Here is a 14,445-nt window from a genome sequence, read left to right on the forward strand (position 1 = left end):
TATATTTTTATATCCACTAGTTTTTAGAAAAAAAAATGAATGGAAAGAAACCATTGTATCATTATGATAAATCCAAAATGATGCTGTTAAGAGGTAGAAGATAAAAGAGACATGATTTTATAATTACGATTTTTCATTTTGTCTGATAGAGAACTTTTAAGCCATTATTTCTTATAATTTTCTACCTCATTCTCATGTCTCTTTCTGGGACTTCAGTTAAATGTACAAAGGCTTCTTGACATCATTCTATATGTTATTGAGCCTTTGCTTATTTTTTAATCTCCCTCCTCTTATTCCTCAATTGTTCACTGATATCTTTGTGTCCATGCATTTGTGAAATCCACTTATGAATTATCTTATTAAATACTCTTTTTTGTTTTTAAAAAGTTTTGGTGATAGGGAAGGCCTCATGCATGCTAAACATGCACTTTCCCATTAAGCTACTCCCTAGGCCCCAAAGAGACTTCATTTTTAAGATATTTATTTTGTTTTTTCAAGTTTTAATATCCTTCCTGAAATTTCACTTCTTTCACTATGTGTATAAGTAGATATATAGATACAGATATTTTTATAAACCTATATGTATGTGAGTTATATAAACATGCATGGGTTTATATATGTAAATGTGTATGTATTTATGATATATAAAATGCTATAAATTAATGTATTTGTAATACACATTTTTAAATTTTTGTTTCCTAATTCTAACATCTTAGTATTCTGAGGATGTACTTATATTTGTTTTCCTTTTTCATTAAAAATTTTTTTTATTGTAGGCTGGATATCGTGTGAAATATATTTTAGAGGCTCTGGTTAGTGAAGAATGTTCCATTTAATTTCAGCAGACAGAAAAATTACTTAAAAATCACCTGAGTCCTATGGAAGACACATTTGGAAAAATCTGTTTGTGTGTCTTTCTGTAGTTCTAAAGCATAGATGTTAGTCTATTTTGTGGATCTTATCACTAAGGTATGGACTTTCTAATAATAGTTCAATGTGTTTTCTAAACGCCTATATTATAGTGAGAATTTAACTGCAAACTCTGCATCAGCATGTTGCTAAAATCTTGTAGCTCTTATTCTCCTTCTATATTTGTTTTTGTTTTTCCCTCTGCAGATCACAATTTAGACAAGGCTTGGAGGATTCTTTTTGTTCTAATTTGGGTCTTTAAAATTTGGGAGCCTCTTAGGTCCTTCCCTTCCTGGATTTACATCTCAATGCCAGCAGTTCTGAATTCTTATTTCTGTTTCCTAAGCCTTATATAAGACTGAGGCTTTTTGCTTGACCCATATATCTTCTCCACTGAACCAAAAAAGGGAATATCCTCAGGAAAAAGCTAGTTTTTTTTTTTTTTTAATTTCAAGGGTCATGTCACTAATTTCTGCCTGTACTTGTTTGTTTTCTAGTATCTAAATAGCTTTTTGAAATTGAAATGTTTTAGGCAATTTATAATTATTCCTGGGAGGAGAATTAGTTGGAATATGAGTTATGTGACCATCCTCAGAAGCAAACTGCATTTTAAAGTAAACTTTTTACTCATATATATATAGCATGCATACAAAACCATGTGTAAGTCATACACACACACACACCCCTGAGTGAATTTTTATAGTGTAACACTATGTAACTAGCACTCAAATCAAGAAATAGAAAACTACTAGCATTCTACCAGCCTACCTCTTAGAAAATTCAAGTAATCATTCCCCTTGACAAGGTAACAGCAATCTCCTGGCTTCAAATTTTATAGAATAGTTTTCCTTGTTTTTAAACTTCTTATAAATGAAAAACACATGTATGAATTTTATAGAAATGAAATTATACACAATGTGTAATTTTCATATCTGGCTTTTTTTCTTCTAGCATGTTTATGCAGTGCATCAGTATTGTTACATATAATCCCAGTTAATTTATTTTTGTTGCTATAAAGTATTCCTTTCTATTAATATACAGTAATCTATGCATTCTACAGTTGATGGACAGTTTATTTGCAGGTTTGGCTATTCCTAAGATTGCTGTTATGGATGTTCTCATACATGGTTTTTCATAATACGTGTTTCTTTTTTTCCTACAAATATACCAAATAGTGGAATAGATAGATAATAGACCATGCTATATTCAATTACAGTAGACATTACTAGACAGTTTCCCAGTTTATATCAATGTATATTTCCTATAGCATCAATTGAAGGTTCAAATTTCTCCAAATTTTTTATTTATATTTGGTATTTTCATCATCATCATCATCATTCAAGTGGGTGTAGTGTATTCTTTCATTGTGCATCATTGCATTACTCTAGAAACCTTTTCTAAGATTAACTGACCATTTACATATATTCTTTCATGAAGTGCTTGGTCAAATTTATTGCCCATTTTTCTTGACATGTCTCTGTTTTTTTTTTTTGTTGTTGTTGTTTTATTTTGTTTTCTTTCTTTTTTTTAAACTGTGATTTATAAGAGTGCTTTGGTTTTGTGATTTTTAAAAATTGTAGACTTAAATTCTTTGTTAGGCATCTATAGTGTAAATTATGCTACTCTGTCAATTGCCTTTTTATTCTTAAATGGGATTTTTTTTTTTTTTGCCAACACAAGTTTTTAATATTAATGTTCTTTAGTCTTGGGTTCTTTTAGTTAGGGTTAGTGCTTTTGTTGTTGTTGTTGTGATCTGTTTAAGCATCTTTGTCTTTTTAGGGTCAGAGTTTATGTGCTCCTGTATTTTCTTCTAAAGTATTGTTTTACTCTTCTCATTAAGTCTACAGTTGATCTGGAATTTATTTTTGAATATGGTGTGAAGTAGGATAAAAAATTGTTCTTACCTTGTAGATAGACATTTGATCCAGATGTTTATTGGAAATGCCATAGACATGTATTTCTGAATAGGAATGTACTCTTTTGAGTTTTGATGTACAACATTATCATTTTCGTAAATAATGGAAAATTCTTTTTTTCTGAAATTATTATATCCAACTTGTTTTTATTTCTCTTACATCTTTGGTTAATTTCTGTAATAAAATCTTATATAAAAGTTATATTGTTAACTAAAAGTTAGCATCTATTTTTTTGTTTTCCATACACTGGTAACACCTTTAAATATTTCACCATTATAGTAATGCTTGCTTTAAGATTTTTGTGTTACTCCAAGAGAATCAAGAAAGTCTATTTTATCCTTGGGTTGATAATAGTTTTTAATCTTGAGTATATGTTGAATTTTTTAAAATCTTTTTTTCCATGTATACATATTATCACATAACATTTCTTTTTCATTCTATTAGTGTGGTAAATTACACTATTTTTCAAATGTTAAGACAGCCTTGAATTCCTGGAGTAATCTTAGCTAGCTCAAGATGCATTGCCCATTTTGTATCTCTATAATCATTTTGTTGATTTTATAGAATTTTTACATCTATATTCACACAGAAGAGAAAGATTGTCTTTTATCCCCATCTCCCACGATTTTTTGTAATATCCTCATTGGCCCTTATTGTAAGTATTATTATAGGGATTAATTAAAAGAGTGAATTCTCCTTCTTTTCTCTATTCAATCCCTTTTATTTTCTTGTAGTGCTTTGGTATAAATGTCATGCTGGACTCGAAAAATGTTTGGAAATATTCTCTCATTTTTGAATTTGTGTAGAAGAATTTGTACCTTATCAATGTTAATTCTTCTTTAAGTGTTGTGAAGTATTCACCACTAAAGTAATCAGGGCTGGTATTATCTTGTGTATAGGTTTTATAGTACAATTTTATTTCTCTACCAGATTCAGAACTATTCAAAATGGTGGGTCTTCTGTTGTTAAACTTAGTTGTGTTTTTCTTGAAATTTGAAAATTTCTCCTAATATTTTCATTTAATTTGCATAAAACTGTTAATTATAATGTTCTATCTAGTTAATATCTTTTGGATGTTTATTTGTATCTTGTTTTCCATAATATCAATAAGTTGTTTCTCCCCCCCCGTCATAATTCTGCCTTACTAATCATCTATCAATTTTATTTTCTTTTTAAGCGTTCAACTTTTTCTTTCATTAACTTTCTGGTTGTATGTTTTTCCTTCTATCAATGCATCTTTTTATTGTTTCTCTCTACTTTCTTTAATATTAATTTGTTTACTTTTTGCATTCCTTTAGAAGGAAATTTAGATAATTTTTAATCTGGTATTTTTGTTAACCTGTGGGATATTTCAGAGTTCATTATTAAATTTCTATTCTCTGATAGATACCTAGAATTATTCTACTTCTGAATAGACTCTGAACAACTAAGAAATTTTAGAATAGGTATTTTTTTCTTTATATAGTAATATGATCAATTTTGGTAAATGTTCTTTAAAATAATATTTATTTTAACATAATTTTGACATACATCTTCTTGTATGTCAAGTGAGTCAACTTTATTAATTTCATTCTTCAAATTTTCCACTTTTGCTAACTTTTGTCTGATTATTTCATCAGTTGTTGAGAGATATATGTTGAAATTTTCCTCTGGGTTGTGGAATATTTTAGTTTCTTTTAGCTTTATCACTGTTTGCTGTATGTACTTTGAAGTTATTAGGTGCATACAAATCTAGAACTGTTATATTTTTCTTATCAGACTGATAATTATCTTTAAAGAATATTTATCTATATCTAGGAATATTTTTTGCCTTAAGGCCTTCTTTGATTTATGTTGCTATTGATACGGTTGCTTTTATTTTCATTATTTTTGCATGGTATAACATTTGTAATTTTTTTGATTTCCACCTGTCTGAGTCCTTATATTTAAGTCTTCTGGCCAGGCATGGTGGCGCATGCCTGCAATCCTAGTGACTTGGTAGGCTGAGGCAGGAGAATTGCTAGTTTGAAGCCAGCCTGAGCAAGTGAGAGATATCCTTTGCAACTTAGTAAGATCCTGTCTCAATGTAAAAAAAAATAAAAAGGACTGGGAATGTAGCTCAGTGGGAAATCCTGCTGAGTTCACTTCCCAGTACTCTATCCCATCCCAACCCCCAAGCCCATTGCAAAAAAAAAAAAAAAGGTCTTCTCAAAGTGTTGTAAAGTTGGTTTCCTTTCTTTATGTTTCCTTCCTTCCTTCCTTCCTTCCTTCCTTCCTTCCTTCCTTCCTTCCTTCCTTCCTTCCTTCCTTCCTTCCTTCCTTTTTATGGTGTTGAGGATTTAACTTAGGGCTTCATGCGTGCTAACCAATTACTTTACCATTGAGCTGTGTCTGCAGCCCCTAAAGGTTTTTTTTTTTTTTTTTTTTTTAATCTATTTCTACAAGACTTACTGTTAATTCATGTGTTTGCATTTAATGCAGTTCTTATAAGTTTGCCTTAATATGTTGCATAGTATTATTTGTTTTTAACTTATCTTTTTTTCCTCCTTCCATGATTTCTTTTGACATCCCCATTGTTTCAATTACAACAACTAATATTTAAATTTTATGTTTATGGTGATTGATTTTGTAATTGATATTATACTTTGGTAGCAGACATACTCCTGTTTACAAACTTGAATGTAAAATGCACTCTATTTTTTTGCTTTGCACTTTATTTTTTCAATAATTATATTTAACGTGATTCTGAGGTATCTTTGTCTCCAGGTTAACAAATATCTGTCATTATTCCTTTTCTTTACTTACTCTCACTTCTCAATAGAAAGTACTAGGAAACCACTTCTCAATAGAAAGTACTAGGAAACCAATAAAAAGGAAAAATCAAGAAAGGCCCACTAATTTTAAATCCTTATTGATCCTCACTGACAAGTCCCAGTACACAGTGGTTACAACGCAACCTGCATGACCATTAATTCAGAAAACTGGCTGAGGGATGGGTGATTGTGGGATTATAAAAGACAGACAGACACACATAGTGAGAAAGCTGAGACCAGGTGGAACATTTCACCTGATGGCGATATAATGACCCAGAGCTAGCTCAGCATGTTTATTATATAAGTTTTAACATCAAAAGGGTTTTCTGTGAGAAAGTTTCTTCAAAGCACATAGGACTAAGATCGAAGACTAGCTGCCCAATTATAATTATTAGCTTGCCCTCATAATTGTCTACTACTGGCAGCTTGTATCTGAACTTAGGTTAAGACTGATAGCTCTGTGGTAGACACAGAACCTCCTTTTGAGAAGGGCATTATCATAACAACTGGGCTGTCTCTACTGTTGCCTTGTACCAAGAGTTCCCAGCACAGGTGTGCTCCTGTCACAGAACAGTTAAAGGCCATAATTCAAGTTACTGCTCCTGATGAACGGTTACTTAAAATCAGGTCTAGGAATAGGACTTTTCTGCGAAATCTCACTGCTTCAGTATTAGTATCCAGAATGTCTAACCACATCAATGAGCTGCTGCTCTGGTACTGCAACCTGCATCTTAACCATTGCTTGTCTCTGGTTGGAAAGTTTCTCAATATGGAATTCATTTTAATTCCAGGATTCTCTGACCATTGTCTCCTTGCTAATGCTGGGAGAATTTTGAACTTTTAACAGTGGTGCCTTCTTTATATCCCTCTAGAATAATCTCATTCTCCCCTCTTTCCTCTCAAACATAATCTCATTCTCCCCTCATATAATCTGCTTAATAAACTTGGAGTTTGGAGAGTAAAGTAACTGATACATGGACTCCTTAATTCAGAGAGCACAAAGCTCATTATACCCTTTAAAATGTTGGAGGGGAAAATACAAGGATAATAAAACATAAATATACCTCAGTGCATGATCTTAGCATACTTGTTTTTTGACTTTTATAAGTTTATATATTGTAGGAAGGAGAGATATAAAAATTAAAACTTTGTTTGGAATGCTGAAGTAATTTAGAGACGGAAGCTGTGATGAGCATTTAAACTGGACTTGAAACAGTAGAAATGCAATACATTGTGATGAGAAAAGTAGTAAATTTGTGAGAATACAAATAATTTTAATTAGTATGGTGAGATTTATTGCAGAACATTGAGTGTCAAGGATTAGGAGATTTACCATCTTAAAATAAATCTAAGGGAAGAGATATGAAAGAAATTGTACAATAATATCTTATTTATTATCTCTTTTAGATGTGCTACAATCTGAAAAAAAATGTGCTTTGTGGGGTAGAGGGGTTCCTTTATTTACTGTATTAACAACTGCCTACCTTGTTTATTAGAATTAGAGAACAATTAAATACAGTAAATGTTAGTTAAGGCAGCGATCTGCAATGGAAAAATTTAGGGGTTTTGGGGGTAGCTTTGTTCTCTTTGTCTGCTTGCATTTAGATTATAGGTTTTCAGCAGAATATGAAGGTAATAGTCTCTAACTAGGGAGTATCACTATATATATCTTCACACACACACACATATATATATAATTACTACCATCTCTCATCAAAATTCCTTTTCAACACTTTTCAGCATCACAACTTGAATATAGATTATATATAGTTTATGTATATAATATAGATATCTGCTACACCCATACACATATATCTAGTTTATATTTTCAGTTTTTATTATTAAAATTTCTGCAAGAAAAATAACTTCAATAACGTGAAACTTTCTGACATCTGATATTTTATTCTCATTTTTGTAGTTGTGAATTTTAAATAATGAGCAAAAGTTTTAATTTTATAAATATGATGGAATTATATTCTGGACAGAAAACACCCATATCCACCCTCTTTTATAAATGACAAAGTAGGTAATTTCCAGTATTTTCAGGGAAAGAGCTATAGTTTAAAAAGGTGAGCATCTTTTATTCTTTTATTATGTATTGATTTAGTGTTGTTATCTATGATTTTGAGAAATAATATAATATTTTGACTCCTGATCTCAAACTAATTAAAATGGTCTAAATTACTGACAGTGAAAACATGAACTGTTGAAACTTATATCATGTTATATTAACATGTTTGAGTATGTGGGCAAATTAATATGACTGCAAATATCATCATCCTAAATATTTTAGGAAAATGACATTTAACATGATACATTTAACAAACTACTGAAATCCTAGAAAAATTTTTTGAGAAAGCATTGTTTCCGCATATAAAATATTATTTTAATAGACAATACTGTAGATTTATAATTATGTTCAATGTTTTGGGAAATTACTTAATTATATAACAATTTATTGTTATGATTTAAAATTATGTACACTGTAGCCATCAAACCCACTATTTATTTATTTATTTATTCTAATTTGTTATACATGACAGCAGAATGCATTTCAACTCATAGTACACATACAGACCATAATTTTTTTCGTCTCTGGTTGTACACAAAGTCGAGTCACACCATTCGTGCCTGCTAAATCTATTTTTAAATAGACTTTTATTTATTAACTATTAATACAGTTCTATGGCATTTTTATCTACAATTTTTGGCTACACACTTTGTGATCACCTCTTCATATTATAGTTTGGTTGTATCAACTGCTTACATGTGCGTAGTATTGGTTGTACAAATTGTTTTTCCTCATATGATTTCATACTCTCTTTTGTTTATTTAGGAAGATTATTATAACTTTATTTTTTCTCATTACTTTTTGATCATTGAGATTCTTCATCATTATGAAGAGTTTTTTAATATAAATGGGTTTTATTAAACAGGGATGAGAGGTGGGAGGGAAAGGGAGAGAGAAGGGAAATTGCATGGAAATGGAAGGAGACCCTCAGGGTTATACAAAGTTACATACAAGAGGAAGTGAGGGGAAAGGGAAAAATAATACAAGGGGGAGAAATGAATGATAGTAGAGGGGGTAGAGAGAGAAGAGGGGAGGGGAGGGGAGGGGAGGGGGGGTAGTAGAGGATAGGAAAGGCAGCAGAATACAACAGACACTAGTATGGCAATATGTAAATCAATGGATGTGTAACTGATGTGATTCTGCAATCTGTATACCGGGTAAAAATGGGAGTTCATAACCACTTGAATCAAACTGTGAAATATGATATATCAAGAACTATGTAATGTTTTGAACAACCAACAATAAAAATTAAAAAAAATATATAAATGGGTTTTGACACTTAAAATTATCATTAGTCTTTTGTATTTATGCTTATGTTTGTATCCTCTACATCCCTTTATAGTGTAATTTCAGTATAGTTAATACTTCTTATTCACTGGTATACTACAGCCAGAGCCAGTTATATAACTTGTGTTTCCTTCTTTTCAGTGACAACATTTTGGTAGCTTTAAGATCATATTGGAATATCTGTGCTCTGGAAATTGGCCAGTACCTCTAAAGTCAAATTTTTACTTTTTTTTTTTAAAGAAGTGATTGTTATATCTTTACCAATATATCACCACTTTACATACTACAATTAACTTTAGAATTGACACAATTTAAATGTTTTACATTTAAGTGTTAAAGGGCTAGAGAAACAGAAATGAGTATATAATCAAGTTCTTTATGAAAGCAACAGAAGAATACTCAGAGAAAATATTAATAGATATTAAAAATATGTAGATGAATATATTAAATATATTTTAAATATAAATTTAAGTTTGATATTTGGCAGAGTGATAGGAAGTATTGGTCAAACCTGATGATTTTTGCTTTGTTGTCATTTGGGTTGCTTAATCCTAATTTCATCTAATTTGTTTAATTAATCCTTGGTTAAAAAAAACATATCCTAGTTAAATGGTAGAGTAGTTATAAAACGGCTCACATCTACTATATTTTTTCTGTTCTATTTTCTGTAACTTTATACTTCTGTCTTTAAGAAATGTCATTTATACTTACAGCCTATGTTATTCCCATTGTACTTACAATAGTATGTCCAGAGTAAAGTTCTTTCTTTTCTTTAAAATACTGTGTAATTCAACTTCTATGTAAGTTACTATTGGAACAGATCACTGTTGTGAAATTATGCCAAAGTTACTTCTTCTCCATTTGTTAAACAAGGTTCAAAATCATATGCTTAATTTAAAAACTTTTAATTGAACATTAGAAAATAGCTTCTTTAATAACTTGTGAATATATAGTTTTTTATTCTTTTGTGATTATCATTTTACTAACAACTTAAATATGTCCGGATAAACCTTTGAATTTTTCAGGTATTATGGCATCTTTTCCCTACTTTGTTGTTTTTATGACATACTAGTTCATAAGCTCCTTAAATTTCTAATATGTATTCAGATGACAATTTATTCATCATTCAATATGAAAACAATTTATTAATATTTTGCTGCCTTTATAAACTTTGTTCATTATATATAGTAAAAAAACAAGTTGTATCCTCTGAACTTGTGATAAAAGACTAATATACCCTTTCCCCTATAAATTTTGTAAGTTGTATTTCCCTAAAGGAAATTCAATTTTTAAATAGAAATCAGGAATTCCAAAATGAACAGTATTTTTTTTCATGCTAAATTTCTAACAATTATTTCTTGGATTTCAGATAATATAAATAATCATGAGTTATAACATAGAACTCATAATCATTAATATAAGTAAGGCAGTTTATTATTAATTTTTTATTTTTTGTACCTTGACTTACTAATTTCTATCTTTTAGCCTGTAATTCTTTGAATTTGGTCAAGCTTTCTAATAGCATAATTTGAATTTGATTTTTTTTCTGATTCAGATCTGTTGTATTTTCATTTAATTTTGTTCAGAATTTTTTTTATATTTTGAACATAAGAATGGTAAACTATGTAGTCTGTACTATAAAGTAGAAATTAGATTTCAACAACCCTATTACATGTAAAGGTTTTAAAATGTACTTTTGACATTACCTTACCATTTTTTTTTCAGGTAAAGCCTTATGTTCATATAATTCAGGTAAATTTTTAGCATGTCCAGTGTTTAATGCATGTATCCATATGCGGAGTTTAATTGGTTTTGTTGTTTTATGCTTTGTTTGGCTACTGTGTTCCTAACCAGTGTGTTAATTTTCTAACCAGTGTGTCGGTAACTTCCTTTTTCTGTTGTAGAAATTTTCCAGTATCTTCATGTTTACACTTTTATTATTTTGATATTAAAGACCATTTATAGAAATATGGTTATTAATTTCACTGTATTTAATTTGTCTCCTTTAATATAGTATCATTTGTCATTTAAGTACATTTTAGTATATACTGTTTCAAAAATTTATATAAGTGAGTAGAATTTATAACGTTTTTTTACTTATGGGGCACTGGTGTTAAAAATGTTAACATTGAATTAAAACCATTAAAACTACCATGGTGGCTGTAGTTTCCATTATTTTAGCAATTTTGCCTTTTATTCCAATAAAAACTGAATAACCTTAGTGTTATTACAATAATGTATCATGAAATTTTTTACACATTTATAGAGCATATGCCAGTATATTATTTATTGATCATAAAATTTTTAACTAACCAGTGGACTTTCCTTGGTTTTGATAATTTTAAATATGTTTGTTAGGGTAAATATTAAAATGTTTAATTTTAACTTCTATATTTAAAAAAAATGATCTTCTTCAAAAGATTAGGAAGTAATTATAAGAAGCTTTAGGAGTGGAATACTAAAGTTTCAAATCTATGAAAGAACCCTATTATTTACAGTAAGATGGATCTGTCTTGTATTAACAATAGCAAAAATGGACATAATACATGAAATATCTCTTTGAAAAACCCTGAACATCAAACAATTAAGGATAGTAATTGCTAAGAAAAGGGAAAGAAATAAGTTAAATCCCAAAATTGTCCTAACCTGCCACTTTAATAGGTATAGACATTACTACTAAAATGTGGTATAGACATTCCTGGTGACAGTATACGGGGAGAGAACTCAAATGAATCCCGTGTACTTCATAAGCTAAATAGATGGACCTAGAATTCACAAAACAGAGTATTGGAGAAGAGAGAACTGCAAAGAAAGAACACCAGAAATCTTCAGAGGAACCACCTAGCTGAGTATTGATTGGCACATAAATGTGAGGCATTTACCTAATTCTACGGAAAGAAGCACCCAAAAGAATTAGAAGTAATAGTGCCTGTGAAGAGTGCCTGTTGAGTACATTTAAGTTTCTGCCTTCACTAATAGGGAATAATCAGCTCTAGAATGAATAGAATAATTTTTATAAAGAATTAAAACAATAATTTAAAAGGAACAGTATGTTTCTAGGTAAAACACCTACATGCAGATGAAAGCTAAAAAAAATATTCACAGGAATACAAAAACATCCACAACATTCACAATGTGAGGTTCACAATGACCAGCATCTGGTTAAAAAAAAAAAATTTTTTTTTTAAAGATGGGGGAGTCATCAGAACTAAAGAAGTGGCATAGATATTACAGGTAGTAGACAAGGATACTAAATAGTTCCTAGAAATGTATTCCAATTTTCAAAATGTTAATTAGACATGTTGAAAATGTAAATGGACCCAAATCAAACATCTAGAAATGAAAACTACAAAGTTTGAAATAAAAATATGCTTATTAGGATTAATAACAATAAACAGTTTAAAAACAAAAAAATTAATGAACTTGAAGATACAGCAATAAAAACAATTCAAAATGACGCATAAATTTAAAAAGAGAATATGAAAAATATAGAACATCTATGAGCTATGGAAAACTTGAAGCTGCCTAATGTAAAGATAATTTAATTCTCTGTGAGAAATAAGGGAGAATATAAAAAGAGATGACTGAAAAAATTTCAAATTTGATGAAAAACATAAACCCATATAGATAGGAAGCTCAGTGAATTTCAAGCACAAGAAACCTTAATAGGATCAGAGAAGGCACATCAGAATTAAATGCCTTAAAAGAAATGGTAAAAAGAAAACTTTATAAGGATTCAGAGTGAAAAAAACAAAACAACTCAGTACATAGCTGAGGAACAAAAATAAGGATGATTGCATTTTTTTTTTCATTTTAGTGCAAGAACTCAAAGAAGAAAATAAAATCAATCTAGTATTCTATACCATTTCAAAGCACAGACTAAATAAAGACTTTGCTTCAGACTTAGGAGTCCTCAATGAACTCATCCAGGAAAGAGGTACTATAACAAGTGTTAAAACAAGTCCTTCAGATAGAATATTGAGAACAGATGGAAATATAGAATATATAGTTGTGCACAGGAATGAGTAAACAGAAATGGTAACTGCATTGATAAATATGTAAGATTTGTATTAATGTATATATACCTTTAAATATAACCGATTGTTTAATCAAAACTAATGGCAATGTAGGCCAGGTGGAGTGGCACACACCTGTAATACCAGCAATTCCTGAGGCTGAGACAGGAGAATTGCTAGTTCAAAGCCAGCCTCAGTGGATTAGCCAGGCAATTAGCAACTCAGCTAGACCTTGTCTCTAAAATATCAAAGGACTGGGGATGTGGCTCAGTGGTTAAGCACCTTTGGGTTTAATGCCCAGTCCTAAAAACAAAACAAACAAACAAAAAACACCACCACCACCACCAACAACAACAACAAAAACCCAAAACTAATGGCAATGTAGTATAACATTTGCAACTTATATAAAAGTAAAGTATATGACAATAATAATGAAAGGTTGAGAAAGGAAAAATGAAAGTGTGGGATTATATGGTTTTTAAATTATAGCATGAGTAATATGATGTCATTTGAAAGGAGTTGAAATAAGTTAAAGATGTATAAACTAATACAACAAAACAAAATATTTATAATTTATTAGACAATACAAAAGATAAATGGAACTTTAAAAAAAATAAGACAGAAAAATAGTAAAAGCAAGCCTAAAACAGATGGGATAAATAGCAAGTTGATATAAACTAACCAAGTCAATGACCAGATTAAATAGTCAGAATATCCCAATTAAAAGACAGAGATTGTCATTTGAGTTTCCAAGACACTAGTGAGAATCCAAATATACAAGCATCAGGCTAAAAGAAAATATTTGAAAATTGTGTGTTTGACAAAAGACTGACATTCAGAATATTTAATGGACCCTTAAAACTGAAAAACAAGTGATAAATAATGCAATTAAAAGTGGGCAAAAATTTGATAGCCATTTTTAAAGAAGAAAATATACCAATGTCAAATACAGACATGAAAATGTAGTCAGTAACAGAAGTTATTAGTGAAATGCAAATAATTATCACAATGATATATTGCTTCACTTGTACTCTAGAATAAATGTAAAAAAGATAGTGACAAATATGGGCAAAAATGTGAAGAGATTGACACCTTCATATATTTGCTTATTGAAGTGTGAAATGCTATAGCCACTTTGCAAAATAGTTTGGTAGTTTGTTAAAAAAAATTAAAAGTAAATTTTACCACATAACCCAACAATTCACTTCTAGAAATATACTCAAGAGAAATGAAAATAAATGTTCACTTAAAAACTTGTACATGAATATTTGTAGAAGCATTTATAATGATCAAAAAGTGGGAATAATCTAAATATTCATCACCTGGTACATAGATAAATAAAATGTGGTATAGACATACAACAGATTACTATACATAACAAGGAAGAAAGTACTTGTATGTGATATAATGTTGGACCTTAAAAATTCTGTGCTTAATGCAATATGCCAGATGCA

At 29.9% G+C, this 14,445-nt stretch overlaps 1 protein-coding gene across 47 annotated transcripts in view; it reads left to right on the plus strand.

Annotated features, from left to right (window-relative positions):
* Positions 1 to 14,445, plus strand: part of Rims2 (regulating synaptic membrane exocytosis 2) — a 567,034-nt gene that overhangs the window by 329,801 nt on the left and 222,788 nt on the right. For 18 of the 47 annotated variants that reach the window (XM_058585652.1, XM_058585655.1, XM_058585668.1 and 15 more), the window contains one exon: positions 10,701 to 10,727. The exons of the other annotated variants lie outside the window; for them this stretch is intronic. In XM_058585652.1, the coding sequence (XP_058441635.1) occupies positions 10,701 to 10,727 (27 nt within the window). The remainder of the gene's footprint in view (positions 1 to 10,700; positions 10,728 to 14,445) is intronic. 47 annotated transcript variants of the gene reach the window in all.

Source organism: Marmota monax, unplaced genomic scaffold (assembly GCF_021218885.2).
Source record: "Marmota monax isolate L192 unplaced genomic scaffold, Marmota_monax_Labrador192_F-V1.1 WCK01_AAM20220418_F8-fsc00003, whole genome shotgun sequence".
Taxonomy (NCBI): domain Eukaryota; kingdom Metazoa; phylum Chordata; class Mammalia; order Rodentia; family Sciuridae; genus Marmota; species Marmota monax.